Source organism: Peromyscus eremicus, chromosome 8b, assembly GCF_949786415.1.
Source record: "Peromyscus eremicus chromosome 8b, PerEre_H2_v1, whole genome shotgun sequence".
Classification (NCBI taxonomy): domain Eukaryota; kingdom Metazoa; phylum Chordata; class Mammalia; order Rodentia; family Cricetidae; genus Peromyscus; species Peromyscus eremicus.
In genome coordinates this window covers 60,269,243-60,290,715 of record NC_081424.1, presented here as the reverse complement: position 1 = coordinate 60,290,715, position 21,473 = coordinate 60,269,243, and the positions used below count along the sequence as shown (strand labels likewise).

The 21,473-nt window shown below is 40.6% G+C and overlaps 1 protein-coding gene across 10 annotated transcripts in view; it reads right to left on the bottom strand.

The window, feature by feature from the left end:
* Window positions 1-21,473, bottom strand: part of Afdn (afadin, adherens junction formation factor) — a 132,113-nt gene that overhangs the window by 19,955 nt on the left and 90,685 nt on the right. For all 10 annotated transcript variants that reach the window (XM_059272891.1, XM_059272894.1, XM_059272895.1 and 7 more), the window contains 7 exons: window positions 20,064-20,150; window positions 5,128-5,193; window positions 4,887-4,960; window positions 4,294-4,412; window positions 2,297-2,491; window positions 1,639-1,730; window positions 1,098-1,283 (listed from right to left, as the gene is read on the bottom strand). In XM_059272891.1, coding sequence (XP_059128874.1) covers window positions 1,098-1,283; window positions 1,639-1,730; window positions 2,297-2,491; window positions 4,294-4,412; window positions 4,887-4,960; window positions 5,128-5,193; window positions 20,064-20,150 — 819 coding nt within the window. The remainder of the gene's footprint in view (window positions 1-1,097; window positions 1,284-1,638; window positions 1,731-2,296; window positions 2,492-4,293; window positions 4,413-4,886; window positions 4,961-5,127; window positions 5,194-20,063; window positions 20,151-21,473) is intronic.

Below are 21,473 nucleotides of genomic sequence, written 5' to 3'. Positions count from 1 at the left end.
GTCTTTTGTGACCACTCTAATGAGGAATGATTATTTTTGGAATTCCCACATCATTTACTCTCCAGGACACATATTTATGTGTCCTAGACTGTTTCTCTCTTTAAAGCACAAGAAGAAGCTGGCTTCTTCTCCCAGTCATATCTAATAGTACTTCCCAGTTTAACTCCCCAGTCTGACATCTCTATCTTTACTGATTTGGACAGAAGTATAAACTCCTTAGCGAGCTCCCACAACCTTCTAATGAGCCCCGTTTGCCTTCAGACTCCAGTCCTGCCTTCTCATGTCCAGGCCTTTTCCTTCAGCCAGAAATGTTCTTCCACACAAGCACCTGGATGAGATCTAGAGCGACCAGGTTCTTTCCACACGGAGATCCTTAGGGGTACCCACTTTTTCAGCAACTCTAAGAACGTTGTATGTTTTCTGTATGTCTCACTTCTCAGCCCTACCTCCAAATCCACTGGCAGGGACAGAATCAAGTGAAAGCTATGTCAGTCACTATATTTCATTTTTCACTCCTAAAATCAGTGAGCCTGGCCTTCAAAGCTGTAACTATGCCTTACATTACCAACATTTCATTAACCAAACATTAAGAGAGCACAGAACTCCTTTTCTTAGGGTGTTCTGTATTTTAGCCTACTCCTTTTTGCCTCAGACTTGAGCACACACATACAAAAATAAGAGGACAACCTTACCATTGTATTTAAAGTTACCAACTGTGTCTCAAAACTTACTCCGTCTTGAGTGGGCAAGATGGTTCAGCAGGGTAAGGGTGCTTGCTGTCAAAGCCTGATGACCTGAGTTTGAACCCCAAAACCCATATGGTTGAAGGAGAGAATTGTCCTGACTTCTGTCCATGTGCCCCATGTGCGCTCGCTCTCTCTCTCTCTCTCTCTCTCTCTCTCTCTCTCTCTCTCTCTCTCTCTCTCTCTCACACACACACACACACACACACACACACACACACACACACACAAAGTAAATACAAATAAATATTTTAAAGAAAAAGGCAAACAGCCATCACTGTCTTTATCCTGACAAACTAGTGTACCATACTCCTTTGAGAGATGAGAAAAGTTTGTGAATCCATTATTTCTAACCTGGATTGCAATACTGGAATGATTACTTTCTGGGTGCATGTGTGGCTTTTCCTCATAATTTGGCCACTGGTTCTGAGGAGGAGCCATACGATCTTGGGATTTTGAAGCTGGAAAGGTAAAATACTCTCTGGTGTATGTCTGAGTAGGGATGGGATAGGCTTCAGGTCTAGGTGGAGGGGTCTGCTCCTGTAAAATGTAAAGAAAAAGAGAGCTATTTAAAATTGTTTGAAAGGCTAACTTAATACCCTGTGATCTGTTTTACAATCTTTGTAAAAAGCATGTACATTAAGTGCTGTGCTAAAAATTGAAAATTTGACTCTACATTGTGAATAATGAGAGTATCTTAATTTTTCTAGATGTACTCAGGACTAATTCTCATTTTTCCCAGATTTATTAATTTAAAACTAACTTATCTGACTAGTATTTAAATGTAAAAATATTAAATAACAAAAATTCAGGAGTTATATAGTCAATGTAACTTGTTAAGCACTGTAACTTGGATAGTCTATAAGTGAGAAAGTCTTTCAGCTCATTCTCAGACCTCAGTGCAGAGGTTTCCAGTGGAGACAGATGTTATCTTAGCTGCTGTTCCAGAGGCATACGGACTCTTCCCTCCAGGGCTAGGAGGCTGATCTGTTGGAGACAGTCAGAAAACCCAGTTTCACATTAAATGACAAGTAAAATAAACACAGCAACAGTCCTTCAAAGGTCGTAGCCACATCACACACTGGCATGACGTCCAGCACAGAGCCAGAGACAAAGATGTACAAGAAGCCAACTCCACCCAACCCCACGTCTCCTGCCACCACAGCCCAGAAAAGGACTTTCTCCAGGGCCAGGACATGGCTGACATCTTTGGTCAAGAGACTTAAGAGTAATTAAGGCCTTTTGAATTGGGAGTCTCTATTAAATATCCTTCCAATCTTACTTCTTTGTTAGCAACTCTCTAAAAAGCAGAAGACCCAGCTTAAGCTGGCTACCTGACACCCTTTTCCAGAGATATCAGCAATGGATTTTGGTCTACAGTGTCAACTGAGCCAAGGGTTTTCCAATCAAAACTGAAATTTTATTTCCGTCAAATATTGTGATACCTCTATGAAAACTCTAGGTAGCCAACAGATGCAAATAATAACTAACAAGTACAACGTGCCCCAGCTTCTGGCAGTGACCAAGCACACTTAGGAAACGGTTCTTCTTACTTGCCACATTGGGGCTGGAGCGGTGATCGGCTCTGTTTTTCGTCAGCCTGTCGTCACCAGGGAGTTTCTTTGGCTCACTGTACTCTGTCCAAGGCAGCGGAGGACTCTCTGGGGAGCCGTTCTGAGCTGAATTATTATAGAGTTCAAAACCTTCACTCTTTGGTCTGGGTTTACCTGAGCCACGACGATCTGAAACTGAAATCAAAGTAGATTCCTTTGTTCTCTGTTCCTTTCATTGGTTCTAAGAGTCTGCTTTGAATGTTCAGAAAAGCTTCAAAGGATGCATCTAAACACTTATATTTCATCACTGTTCTTAGTATAGTAGGGTGATTTTCATATATATTCTTTGTACAGCTTTAAAAAAAAAAAAAAACCAAAAACAAGCAAGCAAGCAAGCAGAATAAGACAAAACCCAGGGTCTCACTGGATAGCCATGGCTGGCCTGGAATTCACTAGAAAGATCAGGGTAGCCCCAAAACTCACAGAAATCAGGAGGCCTACTTCTGCCTCCTGAGTGCTGGGATTAAAGGTGCATGCCACCACAAACAGCTATATATAAAAAATTTCAAACGTTTTAAAATATATTGTGACTAGAAAATATTTCACTTAATTGGTGTGTATCTATGAGAGAAATTGACTTTATTTTCTCAACAACTGAACTGTAACTATTTTTAGAGTAATTTTTAAAAAGCCATCAAAGGTAAATACACTTCTCTCACTTGACAAAGCACATATTAACATCCATCAGTCATGGCATCCCACGCTGTCACCTGCTGTAATTATCTACTCCTTGTCTACAGTTCAGTCTTCTCCTCTGCTCTCCTGGGACTGATTCATTACCCACTTCCCTCTTTGGGTTTCTAAATGATGTTCTGCTTAGACAGGCCAACTCATGATTTTGTCAGGAAACTTCGATGTTTCTCTGATTTAGTAAACGGGATTCTAGGCTGTCAGACATCTTTCTTGTTATTGATACTATAATATACTACAAAGGCCAGGTGCTGGGATGTGCAGGCTCCCAAGCTAACTTGGGAGAAGAGGGCTAACGAGAGGACACTTAACAGACGGAGCATACATTTAGTAAACTCTATCATTAAGGTTGATCTAAAGGGTCAATGATCACAGAAGAGTAAAGTCACAACATTTTTTCCTGTTGTAGTTTCTAAAATAATTTTTAGGAAGCCTTAAATTTATATTGATTTTTTTCTTGAAGATTTTAATATAACTGGAGGATCAGTTTCCACACATAAATCACTTTGCTGAAATAACTGAATTTTCTCTGAAGAGAAATATGGCAAGATAACTACGCCTTATTTTGGCACAGCCAGAACTAAAAGAACTACTTCCATACACATGCATATACAATCTCTTCCAAAGAGCATGAAATAAGCTTCCCATCTTACAGACTTTATGTTCTGATCGTGCCTATCAAAATTAAAACTGTATTCATTTTCATTGGTGCCTGAGCATCCACCTACTCTGTACACAATCTAGGAGTTCATCAGCAGACACTCAGCCGAATGGGCTGAGGTTAACGATCTCTTGAGAACCAGGGGAACCCGGGTGAATGCAAGTGTGGGCTCAAGCTGGCTGGTGTCCATCTGAATCCTGACCTACTGGTATTTCTCAGCATCTTGCACTCTTTCTCAACTTCTTACTTTAAGAACTGGGCAGTAACATTACCAGCAGCTACTACACGGGAAAAACAATTTATCTCATACACATGAGCACTCTGCCTGCATGTGTACACATGCATGTTTGACTGGTGTCCAAGGAGGTTAAAGAGGGCATCAAATCCCCTGAAACTGGAAGAACAGACAGCTGTAAGCTAACACGGGAGTGCTGGGAATTGAACCCAGGTCCTCTGGAAGAGAGGTGGGTACTCTTAACTACTGAGCATCTCTCCAGCCCCAGCTTTTGATCACTTTTAGGGGAGGCACACTACAGTGCTGGATCAGTGTAGGGCAGCTACGCTGGCTTGAGTCACTAGCTCTTACTTCTCTGCATCATGGGGGATGGCTGGTTAAGGAGGGTGGCCAGGCCGTGATAGATGGCGCCTTGCTTTGCAACTTCAAGTGTGACCACCGAACTGGTTCTTGTCATGAGTTCTGCTGCCCTAGGAAGAAAATACAGAGTATAAGAAAACTGAGTGCTCACTCTCACAGGAGAGCCTGTGTTCAGAACACTCATGCTCAGGTTCCTCAGCCTGATAGCTGTTTGGGGAAATCAGTTTGCCTTTCAGAAAGATTACCTCCTACCCACAACCTTTTTGAAATTTAATTATAAAAACATGTAAATATATTCCATGTTATCATATTATTCTCAGACAATATTCAAAAATTCTACAAGTACTAAGTATATGTGCATGTGTGTGTATTTATATATTCACTTAAAGAAATATTCTAGACTAAAATATGTATTTATGAGTGAATAGAAAAATGAGATTTATGTACTCTAATTAAAAAGGTACAAGTATGTGAGGGCATGGAACTATTTCAGCACTACTTTTTGAATTTCAATTTAAAAATTAAATGTAAAATATCACTTCAATACACTAAGACTAAGCTGTAAACTAGCCAATTAGTCATACCTTTCCTGAGAAAGTCCAACCAGACTTCGTCCATCCACACTGAGGAGCTGGTCACCAGCAGCTAAACGTCCATCCTTAGCCATCAGAAGAATAAAAGTGTTGGGAGAAGAAAGGTAGTTGTCAGTACACAGCAGCATCCTTCACACCACACAGCATCCACAGCTAGAAGCATCTGCACAGCATTTTACAACACTAAAGTACATAATGCCCTTCAATTGTTTCCTTTAAAACAAATACTGACCACATCTGCAGCACCTCCTTTCACAACAGACTTAACGTAGATTCCCAGTTTATCCTGGCCAGCACCCTATGCAAAAACAAAGCCAGAGCAACACAATGAAATCACACTGCAAGAAATGAACAACAGCCTGCCCACATACACATGGGGTAACTTGACAAGTTCCCAGGCCTCATTTTACACAAAAACTAGAACTATAAAAACTGTATTAGTAGAGCATATTTTTTGATAAAAAAGAAACTAGTTAGGAATGTTTCTATTTTATGGTTCCAAGTTTAGAAGAAAAGTACTCCTGTAAAAATCAGTCAATTCATGGACAATTTAATAAGAAAACACCCTTAGATTTGGAATACTCAAAAGAATTATTTGTACACAGTTTAAACAGCCACAAACCCAAGTGAATGAGAAACTCTTCAAGTGATTGACTCTTAACCAGGTCAGGACAGAAAGTCAGCTATGGTATTGTTACATTCCAGGAACTACCTTGTCTATCCTCACTCTTTTCAAACATATAGTTTAAATTTCAAAACAAGAAAAGAACTTCTTGCAGCAAGCAATTAAGAGGGGCTAGGGCTAAGTAAGAAAATATTATCCAGAAAATACTATACTGTAACTCACATATATCTAAAGATTCAAACACAAATACATAGCATTCTTATGAAAAAACTAATGGAATCGTCAAGAAAAACAGGTATCATGTATAATTTCAGGATCAATATTCTGCTTAGAGATAATAACAGATCAGCTTTGGATCACTTACTGGAACTATTAAACAAAGCAGTCACGAGCATAAACCTTACTTGGGTATTAATGGGAGCACCACAGCTGAGTATATGTACTTTTGTATCAACAGTAGAAAATACATTCACCTTAATAGCTATGAGATACTATGTCATACAAGGAAAAAATAAGTATCATAAAAAGTGATTTCAATAAATTAAGATAGATTTTTTTTAAATTAATAATATGGATGATGTCATCTTTATGTGCAAAGTATCCATATTTCCCCTTTAGTTAACAATTTTAGTTTACAGATTTTACTGTTGAGACCTGGCTCCTTTTTACCCCTGCAGTAGGGAGGAGGATACAGTCATAAGGTATGCACAGCAGCCACAATAACACAATTAGGATAGTTGACAATGCCACAGTAAATTACAGGTAAATAAAAAACTGGAATTCTGGAGGAAATCAGAGGATGGAGGGGATCGACCTAAAGGAAGATAGTATGAAAAAGCCATATGGAAACTTGCTAAAGTGCAACCCAATTTAAAAACGTAACTGAAGGGGACAGTAGAATAAATATGCTATGAAATGGGTTAAAGGATTAAGCAGGGGAAGGGTGAGGAAATGGAGGAGAGAAAGGTATGGGTTAAACACAACTAAGGATACATGAAAAAGCCTTATGGAAATCCGTAAGTTAGAAAGCTAACTTCAGCACACAATGATGATGTGACAGCAACAGCAAACAGAGGTACTCTGCAGGAGTGGATAAAGCCATTCCAGAAGACACGGGGTAAATGAAAACTGCAGGGCCAGGATACCTTCCTATGAGCTGTTGGTCACGGAGGGTCCAGGAGTCTCCAAAACAACACAGGCTATTGGCACTGTTCTTAGCTGCCCACCATTAACTACATGGTTAGAACCTACTGCTAAAAGTACCAAAAAACTTTGGTTGCAGAACATAAAAATCAATCTCAAACCAAAAGGGGAAATCTCTTCCTTGCTGGCTAACTTTCAGAAGGTACAATGCAGGCTGCTGGGGGAGAAAAGATACCAATAGTCTTTCTTATTTAGGGCTGGACCCTGCTTGCTACAACACCAACCTGAGAACAAGACGCACCAAATGCAGCAATAGTGACATGCCCATGACCGAGCGCTTTCTGACTGTATTTGCAGTATACTCCACAGAGGGAATTTAGTGACTGGTGCTATAACCTTGGTCAAAAGCCTATGGCTGAGAGTTCATAGAGATCCTACTGGGAACCTTCTATTGTTATTTTACTAAGTGGTTGTGTTGTCAATTTGCCTTCTAAATACTTGTTCATATCCACAGATTTGTTACTCTCAATCTTGGTGAGAGAAGCTTCTTTATACAATGGGCAGCAGTCAATGAAAAGACATATAACTGGTCAGTTTTCAAACCCTCTCCTTCCCCAGCATTCAAGGAACATTGTAGAAGAAGGGGGAGAGAGAGAGAGAGAGAGAGAGAGAGAGAGAGAGAGAGCGAGAGCGAGAGCGAGCGAGCGAGCGCTGGAGGATGGGGAGAAGGGCTGTGAAGTGCTGACCTCTCCATGTGATGCGGCCACTGCAGTCCTGACCTCATAGCAGCCACAGCTGCCTGAGCAAGTCGACGCCAGCCAAACTCCAGCATGGGTGGGAGAAGAACTTACAAGGCCTCACCCACAGGTCAGCAGCTATTAGCAGCTGACAGCTGCTGACAAGCACCATTCTTTGGGGGTGTAGCCACTGGTAGGTTTCCCATGTCCAGTGAATGGCTGCACACACGGCATGTACATATGGGTAGCACTAACAGGGCTTAATAGGGGATACATACACACACACAACTGGGGGATGGCGGTGCATGCTTTCAATCCTAGCACTCAGAAAGCAGGGGCAGGTGGACTTTTGTGAGTTCTCGGCTAATCTGATTTACATAGCAAGTCTCAGACCAGCCAGGGCTATGGAGTCAAGAGGGGACATTTTGAGGGGAATCCAGGGGGAGTTGGAGGAGGGAAGTAGGGAGTGGATATGATCATATTTTACTATATACATGCATAAAATTGTCAAATAAAATAAATGTATATATAAAGTAATTGGTGGAACCAAAAAAAGGTACACAGACCACAGCAGGCACTCGGTAATGGCAACTTTCTGAACTTTGACAAATAACTTGGCAAAAGAAAATTAAGTATGACTTTTACTCGATTTTATCTATGCCAGTACCAGTTTCCTTGATAGGAAATGACTTTGAAGTCAAGGTTTATATTATATAGATTTAATTTTTTATAGATTCATTTAGTTCCACAACTCAGGTTTTAGATGATCATTTAATTCTCGGAGTAAAAGCCCACTGTGAGCCCATGCTGTCCTCATCCCTTTGGACATGTATTCTGGTGCAGTTTGCCTATAATAGCTTAACAGCCGCATCCTGCCTTATCTCCTTCTGAAGAGCTGCATGGCTGGGATCCTAGGCTAAACTAACCCCCTCCCCCAACGTTTTTAAGTTGAGCTACTTCAGTTGTGTCTGCTTCCTACTTCACTGGCAGAAAAGCAACGCTTCCTGAACGTCAGAGCAGCACTGCTGGTGGTGTGCACAAGAGCCTGATGACATTTCTGCATTGCAGCTTTTGGTGATGCAACACAGACCTTACAACTTATTTAACCTTTTATTTTTAATTACATGTATGTGTATATTTTTAGAGTAAAGGTTTGTGCACACAAGTGGAGCAACCAACGAGAACAGAGGCCCTGGAGCTAGAGTTATGGGGGATTGTGAGCCACCCTTTATGAGTGCTGGGAACTGAACTCAGGGCTTCTGCAAGAGCAGTACATGTTCTTAACTGCTGAGGAACTGTTCCAGCCCCTGACCTTACAATTTAAATGGTCAACATTTATCCTTTTAATAAAAACCAACTACTGTCATCTCTGGCAAGAAAAACACTAAGCAATAATAACTAATACATTTTAGGAGCACTGCTATAAACAACACCAAGTATGTATTTTTGAACAATAAATCGATCATACATCGTTTCTAGTATGTTCCAGAATATTATTAACAAACCTCAAAATAGTCTTCCTCTTACTTTGGACAAACTACAGTGAGAACACCTTTTAAAATCATGGAATGGACTGATCTGAAATGAAAGTAGTCTGTCTGCCTTTCCCTGCACACACTCTGCTGCTGTCTGCAGGAGGCTAGCAACACACAGTCCCCTACTTAGAGATCAATGCGACTGTGGTTGCTTCCTGCAGAAATGTCCTAATCATTTAATCATTTCTTCAGCAATCACACTCCTGAGTAACTGCTAGGCTCCTTAGTTCATAGCTACTCTACATTCTAGACACCTACTATATAAGCATACATTGTAAACTCAATATGAACTACAAGTTATTTAAATAACCTCAAATTCTGGCTATTTCAAGTTAAGTGACTTAACACACACACATACATATACAATGTTAAATTTTAATAAGCATAAATTTAAATATTCAAAACTGATCATGTGTTAAGTATTTAATGATAGTGTTATGAATCTTAAACTAGGCACGAACACATCTTCAGTGTCAGAAACACTCGGGCAAAATGAGGAAATGCTTGATGGCTGGCTGATCTGTTCATGCTCCACATTCCACCTAACTAGAAAAATTACCTCTTCTAAAGCACATGGGAATACCATCACCACACCAGACAACCCTATCTTCCTGCTGTCTGCAAAGTACACATCTTCTCCTTCCTGAGTGCATGTTCAGGTATTAACTTCTCAACACACCATTTTCTTTCTTTCTTTCTTTCTTTCTTTCTTTCTTTCTTTCTTTCTTTCTTTCTTTCTTTCTTTTTCTTTCCTTCCTTCCTTCCTTCCTTCCTTCCTTTCTTTCATTTTTTGAGACAGGGTTTCTCTGTGTAGCCCTAGCTGTCCTGAAACTCACTCTGTAGACCAGGCTGGCCTTGAACTCACAGAGATCTGCCTGCCTCTGCCTCCCGAGTGCTGGGATTAAAGGCGTACGCCACCACCACCAGCCCAATACACCATTTTCAACTGCACTCTGGGCTCTGCCATAAGCCTTCATCGTTCTGTTCCTAGATTTACCTACCAACCACCATCTGTCCTCTGTTCTCCCAGAAGAGATAACATCTTTTTTTCACTTGTATTCACATGGGATTTTCTTTGTTCCCCTGAGGAAGACAGTTGCCTTACAGCTATTTGTATAAGTGAGAAGGCCCCTCTTTTCAACTACAGCACATGATGAGCTACCCATCTTTTCCTAGAAAACCTGCCATATGTTGCATTACAAAAATTCCTTACCATTTTGGGAGTTCCCACTACTTCATCTGAATAGCAACATGTTAATTAGTCTAGGGTTTAAAGAACTAACTACATTTCAATTCTGGGGACTGGAGAGGTTTCGTGGTTAATAACACTGATTGTTCTTGCAGAGAAGCTAGGTTTAGTTCCCAGCATCTACAGAGTGGCTCGTAATAGTCTGTAACTTAAGTTCCAGGGGATATGACACCCTCTTCTGACTTCTTTGGGCACCAGGCATACATGTGGTATATATACATTTATATAGAAAAAGCACTCATACACATAAAATAACATGCATACATATAAAAAGAAAATTTAAGGCATTTAACCACTTACATCTTATTTCTAAAGAATAATGCACAATATACTTTAGCCTGGTAAGACCAAATTCAAAATTTAATACCAGGAGGTAGCAGCTCCTATTTTATAGACATATAATAACTAAAACTTATTCTATGTTAGTTCTACTAATTTCCTAAGAAAGAAAAATAAAGTCTAGAAGTTATCTCGTATTTGATGCTGCACGTCAGTGTGTGGCATTTCAGCCACTCAGGGCTGCATGTATGGCCTATGTAAGCCCTAACCAGAAGCCAACAGTAGAACACAGAACAGCTTAAGGGTACTGGCCAAATGGTACCGAACCATTTACAACCCTGCTGTCCAATACCACAGTCCCTAGGCCACATCTGACTACACAGTACTCAAAATGTGGCTAGTTCAAAATGGAGTACCTTGACTTCAAAGGCATAGTATGAAAACAGAATGGGAAACACCTTATTAACCTTTTTTATACTAATTATGTATTAAAGTAACATTTTGAAAATATTAAATTACTTTAAAAAAATAGCTAGGCAGAAATTTTAAGTTACCTGTGTGCACTACTCTAAGAAGGAAGGGATTTTTTTGGTGTGTCTTGTAGTTTATTAGTCACCACCATTATTAGCAATAAATTCGTAATTATGCACAAACTGTCCAAATAACATCTTACTGTACCACATATGTTAACATTACATATCCTGATTTCTAACCATGAGAAATGAGTAATATTTCTCAAAAGTAATGAGAATAATATTGAAATAAATACATAGGGCTAAATAATTTTTAAAAAAATGTCTAAAGCTTCCTAAAATAGTCTACTTAGTTGCAAAATTAAAAGATTAAACATAGCTACTACAAACTTCTCATTTAATAAATCAATTCCTTGAATGAAAGGGGGAAGATCTTTCAGAAAATAGTTACACATTTCCAAAGACATGAGGTAGTGCCAATTTTGCTAATTTTAATTTTTAAATGATTTGAGCAAACTTAAATAAAAAGGTATAAAATGTATTTTCCCCTTGCAGAACACCTGAGATCCATATCCACAGTACAATGCTCAAGGTGGGTCAACTAGGCCTTTGCACCCTTCTTGGAGACCGCCTCCAAAGCAAATAAACAGGTAATGCCCAGAGAAGGCAGGGATCTGGAGACCTAGTTATACCTGAGACACTCAATACTCTGATCTTAAAACTGCACCCTACAGATAGGTACTTTTCTTCTACTTAGGTGGAAAAGCAGGGTAAGGGAGGAAAAAGGGCAACTATCTGAACTTTACCTATGGAAGGTTAGGAAAGAACATAACCCAAAAATAAATAAACCATGTCAGAAAACGGAGGACACTGCCCTCCCACCCCCCAACCCGGATAGAGAGAGCCACTCAACACACCTATTAGCTGCCTCAGCCTCTGGTGAGAAGTGAAGGTCCAGAGAGAAGGCTGTCCGTCTTTCCTAACTCTCACTACCGTCTGTCTCAGAAGCTTGAGAGGTGCCGCCAGTTCTCTTCTCTGGCACTACCACAAGGAGCCTGTTCTCCAGACGGCTTGGCTGACAACTGAGTGTGTGGGAGTGCGCCTCAGTAACAGCATAAAAACATCATTAAACACAACCCAAAAGGAAAAAAAAAAAAAAACAGAGGACGAGGTGTCTGCCAAGGAACACAGGGCTCAGCCTATTGTTCTGGGGTGGAGGCCCAGCCTAGGACTCCCCAGCTGGAGCACAAAACAATGTGGGCTGGATGACCTCAGAGCCAAGAGCAGCCCAAACGAAACTCTCAGACAGAGGTGCTATAGGCAAGCTCTGTTTGCTCACCAGCACTCTCCTCTCACCTTTTAGTTGCTTTCTCAGAGCAACTATCAAAGGTTTTAAAAACTCTGAGCATCTTTTTCTACCAACTACCTCAGTTTTTAAATTGGTTCTAAAATGCTTTCTTCACATAAATTTCACCTGCAGCAGTTCTCAAAATAAGTAAGTTATTCCAACAGATATGGTGGTAAAACAAATAACTGAGCTTGAATTCCGTAAGCTGAGCTCTAACCTCAGCTGTGTTCATTTACCTTTTACATCAATACAAAAACACCAACAAAACAACAAAAACTGACCACATCATCCATCTTTTCTCTCTATGAAACAAATGAGATGAGCCAGCCAGGAGTTTCTGAAATGGGACTCACAGACAGGCCACACTCCTGACAACAGATCCAGTGTGGGAGGGGGTATTTCAACAGAAGGAATTGTGTAGAACAGCCTGAGTCTCCAAACTGAGAGCCCCCAGAAGCTATCTAAGGTGTGATTGCAGAGTATAAATACACCTGGATCTCTGCCTTAAGTGAGGGTGAGGTGTGAGGGGGTGCTGTTCTTTTTCTGTGTAACCACACAGTAAAAAAAATGTTCTTTAGAGGAATAACAATTATGTTATTAGATTAACACTCCAATGGAATTCAGTATTTCAGTCAATCCCAGAAATAAGTACTTAGGTAATAATAATCCTGTGAAAAAATTACCTTCTTAGGTAATTCACTATTTTGCTTTTAGCAAAAACACGTAATACTGTTCCAAACTCATAAACCACAGCCACAAGGGATACTGTGTCATTTCAAGAGAAAGACACTTGATGCATTTTTGTGGAAGACTCCTTCCTGCCACAGAGGTAGTATGGAACAAAAATAATTTGTTTAAAAGACTTTTTCATTTTTATTAATATGTATGTGTGTGTGTGGGGGGGGGGTTAATGTTTGTTATGTGTGTGCATGCCTGGGGAGTCCTGAAGATGGCACTGGGTCTCCTGGACCTACAGTTAGGAGCAGCTGGGAGCTGTCTGATCCGGGCGGGCACTGGAAGCATAACTTGGGTCCTCTAGAAAAGCATCTGTGCTCTCAATCTTGAGCCATCTCTCCAACCAGACTTTTCAAAGGAACTGAAAACCCTGAGTTCACTTCTTTAACCAGGTCTTTCCCATGAAGGAGTCTAGGACCATTAAAGAATACGATGGGAAGGACCTAAATGATAGTCTATGTGAGGAACTTGCTCTTTCAGAGAGAAGGTGGCCATTAACAGACACTGTTTGCTCTTACTTTTTTAAACTATAGAAATCTTGTGGTTTAAGCTAAGATTCAAAAACTTAAAACTCAGTATTTAGTCTAAAAGAACTATAACATCTTTAAGGCACTAATCAACTATTTATTTCTAGATAAAATATTGTAACATATAGTAAATACTCTATAAATTGACATTTTTATGTTTTTAAAAACACCACCACAACAAAAGGCTATGGAGAAAGCCTACTCTGAAACTACCAATGTAGCCAGAAATAAGTTTTTATGAGTATCTGACTATGTGCTCTTGAAATTACATAGCAGCAGTTACTATTTAAAGCAATTTTCTTACCATATTTTAACCAATAGTGTTAAAACTTAAGTTTTTTCTGAGTCAAAATCGTAAGAATTTCACATTTTTATGAAGTATTCAAACATAAATGGAGAACAACAACTATCTGAGTGTGTAATTATACGCTACATTATAAGTTCATTCTTCACGAGCAAGTTAATTACTGACAGGTTCGAACAAGTCGTAGTGGAAGAAGAAGCACATTCTTTAAAGATCACAGTTTGCACGAGAACATTAAGGACAACACCCTGAAGAAACTCACCACCGACGCGGTCCTTCCAACAACAGAGAACCACATTCTTATCTCCAGGACAGCAGTCCTGAGCTGGAGACCAGTCGTCTACTTCTCTCAGTTTCAACAGCAGCCAACACAGCTGGCTTTTCGAGAATGGATTGCCACAATGCTCAGCTGGACGCTGTGACACTGTATGGCATTTATCAACATGAGCTGGAACCAACGCAACACTCAGATTCTTATGCAACCAGGCCACTCTGATTTTCATTCCCTTTGTCTTTTATTAAGCTTTAAAGGGTTATAAAATTGAAAGGGAATTGTTTGTATTTTAAAAATCCAAATTAAACAGGAAGCGTTGGAATCATGTTGTCCCACAGATGAGTAAGAAGTAGCATGCTGAACTCTCCAAAAGCAATGTCTCAGAAAGTAAACTGCAAACCCACACTGCTTCCAAATCTCATCTGGATTTCATAAAGTTTAACCACCGTGTGGAGGGCAAGGAGAAGAACTTAATATCAAAACATGGTTCAGGGTTACCGAGGCAGAGCCATACACCAAGTGAAAAAGGAAAAAGGCCTGGGTTAGACACACAGACCTGTAGCAAACAACACAAGTGCAGACACGGGAAGGCACACGGGGGACAGGAAAACACAGCAGGGCTGAGGAGAAGGAAGAGCTACACGGGGAGAAGCAGCTACTACCAGTGTTTCTATGGCTTCCTGCTCAGTCACGAGGAAAGACAACTGTCACTAGTCTTAAAGGCACAGGAACAGGCCTGCAGAAGTAGAGACCTGCCTCTCGGGACACAGCAGGATGAGTAGTGCAGTACTGCCAAGAGCACAAGTGGTCAGCAGGAGACAGGTCTTAATACTGACCTATCTCACCATCTCAATGGTAAGCTGACTCTATCACTGTTGTCTACAGAGACCACACACTTCTCACCTGTCCTGCACTGTTCTGCAGCTTGGACACCCAAGGTGACTTGTGTTTTCTTCTGCTGAGCCTTCCTTCCCATACTATGAACACGACAAATACAGTATGGAAATGGAAACAGTGAACAGCTCCTCATCTGTCTCATTCAAAAAACAAGTGCTAATATACTACTATTTCATATATTAAAATGGCACTGTCTAGTTGACAGAGAATTTTTTAAATTATTTCCTTCAGAGTGCCCATATATCAATTCCTAAGTTTCTTCTCTGGCTCTAACTTCTTGTTTGTGTTTCAAGACAGGGTTTCTCTGTGTAACCTTGGCTGTCCTGGAACTCACTCTGTAGACCCGGCTGGCCTCAAACTCAAGATATTGGCATGCCTCTGTCTTCCAAGCACTGGGGTTAAAGGCATGCACCACCACACTCATGCACCACCACTCCTGGCCCCTTTGGCTCTAACTCTTTGAGCTCCATTATCCAAGCCACTGCTAGAAAACCCATTCATTTACCTTACCAGGCTCCCAAACTTCCTGAACTCACAATCTCCCCTCCACCAACTTCTGCAGGTTCCTTTTCTTGGCAGCCCTGCCTACAGGCCCCTGCTGCTCAAGTCTGAACCAGGAATCCTTCCTGTAGTCCCCCTTTGACCTGTTACACTTGGCTCATCCCACCTGAACACTGTTATCCAACAAGTATCTGCCAGCACTGACCATGGCCCAGAGACTACCAACCCTTCAACAAGGCAGGAGGGAAACAAGTTCCCTTACAGGGGTCTGGCCTCAGTGTACCTCTATTTCTGTTAGTGGTTGCCTTCTGTCACCCCAGCTATTAGGACCTTTCCCTGGGAGATGAGTCCAGAAAACCTGTCAATTAGTTATTTTTCTCCTGCCATAATAAAAGTAGCTGGTACAAGCAACTTAAAGGTAAGTTTTTGGTTTGTTTGTGTCTCATGGTTTGAGGGGATTAAGTCCACATGGTTGAGAGGGTATGGCAGTGGGAGTATGAGATGGTTGGTCACACTATATCTACCCTTAAGAAGCAAAGAGAGATAAATGCTGATGCTCAACTCATTTCTTCTTTTTCCTTTTTTGTACAGTCTAGGAACCCACTCAATGGGATGATGCAGCCACAGAGGTGGGTCTTCCCTTCTCAGTTAAATCTCTCTGGAAACATCTTCATAGGCAACATAAAGGTATCCAGGTGTCTCCCCATGATTCTAAATCCAGTCAAGGTGACAATAAAGATTAAGCATCAAAGCCTACGACCCCCACTCCACACAGCAGAACAGTGATCATATTACACCTTAAGTATAAAAAATACAATTCTGCCAAGACCCACCTTTACAAGGCTGAACCAATAAGTCAAGACCTGTTCTTGTAAATGAAGTTAAAGGGAACATAGGCTGGACTATGACTTTCAGCTTGGCTTGATATCCTATTTCTCTACCTGATACCTGGCAGAGGATACAAGACTGGGCAAGGATACAAGATGAAGCCTAAGCCTACTATTATGAAATACTAGGACCTTTGCATCAGGACACCATACCAGGGAAATCAAAACCTAAGTCATACTGGAGTCTAGAGAAAACAAGTCATTCTGCAATGGAAATAACAGTAACTCTGATAATGGTCACTCTCCAGTAATATCAGTATTAGAGAGAAAGCTTGTGTCCACAACGTAACACAGAACTTAAGCTTTCTTTGTTTCGTTGTTTTCCTCTGCAGCACACAAGAGCCAGTGCAGAGCTTCATAAATGCTGGGCAGATATTCCACCACTAAGCTACACTCATCTCAGGAGTTAAATCCTCCCTATGTATGAGTGTGGCAGACTAATGTCTGAACTTCTGTTTCCCCTCTAGAAATGGGCAATTATTCAGCTATATCCAAGAAAGAAAATGGTTCCATAGCTGACATTTTCATATTTCCTAATGTTCTGAGCTTGGATCTAGAAGTGTGCTGTATGATCTGGGCCACACGAGATAACAGTAAAGTAGGATCAGAGGCTCAGGATCTTTGCTCTGCCCATCACAGGTGATTCCACAGACCCTGAGCTTCAGGGACCTGTGGTGGGTACACACACAGGTTCCTCCAGTCTGTCCTGAACAGCCTTGTCCACAGTTCCAGGCCCTTCTGCTCAGCCATGCCCCAGTCTCAGACACCACTGCCTTTTCCTCCTTCCAATCCTTCATTTTGTTGTGTTGCCAACAAGGCAACAAGACTCCTCCATCACTCAGCCCACAACTCTTCACACTGCAAAGCACAGCTCTCCCCACCACCTCTGGCTCTCCTTACAGGTGCAGACTGCTCAAACATATCTCTGTTGGGCCATTTTTCTAATTTCTTAATTCCAAGGACCAGCTAAAATCCCACAATTGCTTAGATGACTACTTTCATGCTCATTAATCTACTTATTTCTTAACTTTTAAAAAGCTCAAATATAGTTTCACGGTTGACAATTTAGTGTACTGACAAATTAATTCATTAAATAAATGAATGACTCATTTTGTTGGTTAGTTTTTATCAACTTGACACAAACTAGTCATTTGGGAAAAGGGAACTTCAATTTAGGAATTGTCTTTATGAGACTGGAGTGTAGGTATGTCTGCGGGGGATTTTCTTGGTTACTGTAGGAGAGCCCCAGCCCACCATGGGCAGAACCAGCCCAGGCAGGTAGTCCTGGGTTACGTAGAAAACAAACTGAGCAAGCATTGAGAGGAAGGTCCTAAGCAGTGGTCCTCCATGGTTCCCGCCCTGGCTTCCCTTGATGATAGACTGCAACCTTAAGATGAAATAAACTGCTGCAAGTTGGCGTTGGTCAGTGTTTATCACAGTGACAGAAAGGGAACTAGAACACAGATGCTTTAAAAGAACAAATAAACAAACAACGAGCTCTTACTTTTGTCTGTCACAACCCACGGGCTGACTTAGGGAACACCACCACTAGAGAGAAAAACGTTAGTTGGCTAATAGAGACAATGACAGCCACCTCCTAAGGATCAAACTCCTGTTCTGTGAAGGACTAGAAAAGAAATCACAGATGGATCTGCCTTGGCTCAAGGACAAGCAGCACAGGACAGGTGAGGTGCTAGGAAAATACTGGCAAGGTAGGACCCATAAACATTGTGTTTTAGGTTTTTTGCTTTGTTTTGTTTTTTGAAACAGGATTGCACTATGCATCCCAGACTGGTCTAGAACTCCACCTTCCTGCCTCTGCCTGCTGAACGCTGGGATTACAGGCATGTGCCCTAATGTCTAGTTTTGAAAATGAGCGTGAAGGGCAAAGATCCAAGAAGGAATGATACACACAAGAATCCCCTATTAGAAAGGCTTGTGTACTTACAATCTGTTCCCAGTCAAGAGCCATGACTTTGGCGACTTCCTCGTTATTTTACATGGGGCAATGCTGACATCACAGTCGGACCCTATACCTCATGTCATGTGCACCATATGTAAATCAGTGGGCAAGGGGAAGGGACTTAACGCAACCTTTAAAATACCACAATGGGAATAATGTGGTTTCAAATATCAATTCCTAATTAATACTCAGTGTAACAGAATTCTGATGTACAAAATTTACTGTTACTTTTTAAAACATTTCTCAGAATACACTGGCATCATGCAATTTGGAATGCTCTTCTTTCATAATGCTATATGGTGTTTCCAAGCTTTTCACATAGTCTCTTAAAACAGGACACAGGCCAACAATTTCAGCTATCAGTATTATTTTAGGCAAAATATTACCACAGCTTAACAAAGCATGTCATTATATACTAGCTAAAAATAATATTTGGAAAAGAGAAGGTGATAGCATATGAAAGCTGAGGGAGACTTGGGGAAGAGAACCAGTCAGAGTGGGTGATGACTTGGAACCAAATATAACGACATACTTACCAAACCCATTACTTTGTATGCTAACTTAAAAAAAAAAAAGCATTTGTTCCACTGAGAATACTTGACTATGATTGTGGAAGCTTTTTTCTTTTTAAGACAATAACTTCTAGTTATACTATTACTTTCTTTTAACTGAAAGAAAAAAATTGTCCTTTAACAGACTAATAGGACTTAGATGCCAAGAGAACAGGGAGGCTGAGGGAGCTGCCAACACCTCAGATGGATACACACATATAAGCTAAGCTCCAATCCACCCTCCAGTAGAGATGACTGAGAGATTAGAATGGTTGTGTTATTAGGTCCCCAGGACTGCCTTCACTGAAGGCTGAAAAGATCTGATACCTGTTATGACAAAGTGAAAGATGCAACTATTTCTCTTGTGCCATACTTGCTCTTCCCACGGTACCCAAACGAGTCTTGACCATCCTTTAAACTGCTTCCTGTGGTGATATTTTATTTGTGATCTAACAAATAAAGCTTATCTGGGGATCAGAGGACAAAGCCAGCCACTATATTAAGCATAGAAGCCAGGCAGTGGTAGCACACACCTTTAATCCTAGCATTCGGGAAGCAGAGATTCATCTGGATCTCTGTGAGTTCAAGGCCACACTGGGAACAGAGCCAGGTGCAGTAGCACACGCCTTTACTCCCAGCACTAGTTAACCATAGAGGTCTGGAGGTCTGTACAGACAGACAGGAAGTGATGTAGCTGGGTGGAAAGAGGAAATAAGATGGCAGGGCACAGAAAGGTATACAGGCGTGAGTATACAGGAAGTAGCTCTCTCTGGAGGCTAAGGATTTCATTCAGAAGATTCGTGGAGTTGGTGAGGTAATAGCTGGTGGCTGTGGCTTGTTCTATCCTCTGATCTTTCAGCTTTTACCTCAATATCTGGCTCTGGGTTTTTTATTAATAAGACCTTTTAAGATTCGTGTCACAGCTTCCTCTGAGCATCTATTCCATCTCAAGGTACCATTCCCTCTAGCCACATTCTCAGAGAAGGAGCTCATCCCTCAGGCAGCATGTTCCCTTTTCTCAGGAGCAAAGCTGAACATGCACTCTGCAGGGCAACAAAGCTCCATCAATCACTTCTGGTCCATGCTGACTCACAGTCATGGATGGGAGAAGACGCTCTCCAGGGGCTCCCTCAGTCTTACCTTTGCTGCAACAATGCTGAGGCCCATTCCATTCTGCTTTTTTAGGGTCACAGTGATTATCTCAGGTTCCTTCCTCAGAGGCTGGGCCTAAAGATGAGAAAAGAGGCTCATTTTATGACTAAAATGGAAGTGCTTTCACATGGTTAGAAAGCTAGTTAATCTGTAATAAACAAAGAACAAAAAGGTTATAAAAAGTCCACTACCTCAGGTACTTTTCATTTGCTAAACAAAACACTGCATCATTTGACTAAGTCTAGAAGATGAATAATTACAAATGCCATTTAAATATTAAGAATTTAATTTACGAAACAAAATTAAGCTTACATTTCTATCAGGTTAGAAATCACAACCACAAAAACAAAACCCAATTTTTACCTTTATGATCTTTTAAAATAAACTGTTAACCTTTTATTTCGTTTTCCAAAGAAAAAGTTTAAAATTATTTCACACTGTCTGGGAAAATAGCAGAAAATGGCTGTAACAGAGATGAACTATTATCTTCCTCTCTTGAGAAACTGCACATTTTATTTAAAATGGTGAACATAAAGAACTACAGGATACAGCAGTAGTATTCCCAGTACTCTGTCAAGAAATGCAAAGGAATCGAATACAGTCGAGCAAAGGAGGCAGCCAGGGCATGGACAGACTTGAAGACAGTCATTTTTTTTTTTTGTTTCTCTGTGTAGTTTTGGTGTCTGTCTGTTCTGGATCTCACTCTGTAGCCCAGGCTGGCCCCGAACTCACAGAGATCCACCTGCCTCTGCCTCCCGAGTGCTGGGATTAAAGGCGTGCGCCACTACCGCCCGGCACTTTTTTAAGGAAAGCTTTATTTAAGTCACATCTTACACTCATGCCAAACTTCACACTGAAGTGTGAGCAAGGTTACAACAGAATGCACACTGAATGCACACTGAGAGAAAACTTAATAGTGATTAAACAGAAAGCAACTAACTATAACGCCCAGGAGAGAATATCAAGGAAAAAATAAAATTATGTGACATTAAAATTTTTGTTTTATATAAATTAAGACTGGAGATCTAGCTCCTAAGGAATCTGAAAATAAATCTGAAAGATAAACAATTAATGAATCCAAGAAGTACTTGATTTCCTATAAAATCTGGTCATCAGAAGTTGACACTGTTACTTTAAATTTGACCAAAAACAAACAAAGGAAGTCAATAAAAAGAATGGGCTACTTTGTTAGTAGTGAGCCCATATATTTGGTATAATGACAACTATCAATTCAATTTTAGGAGATGACTCTGATACATGTTTAAATTTAAAATTTTATATAAATATATATACTATATTAAAAAGTATCTGTTGAAACTCTGTATTTGAAGCAAAGTATAATTTTCCTTAAGATGAATGAAATTCCTTACTATTTCAAAATTATGAATTATTTGATGC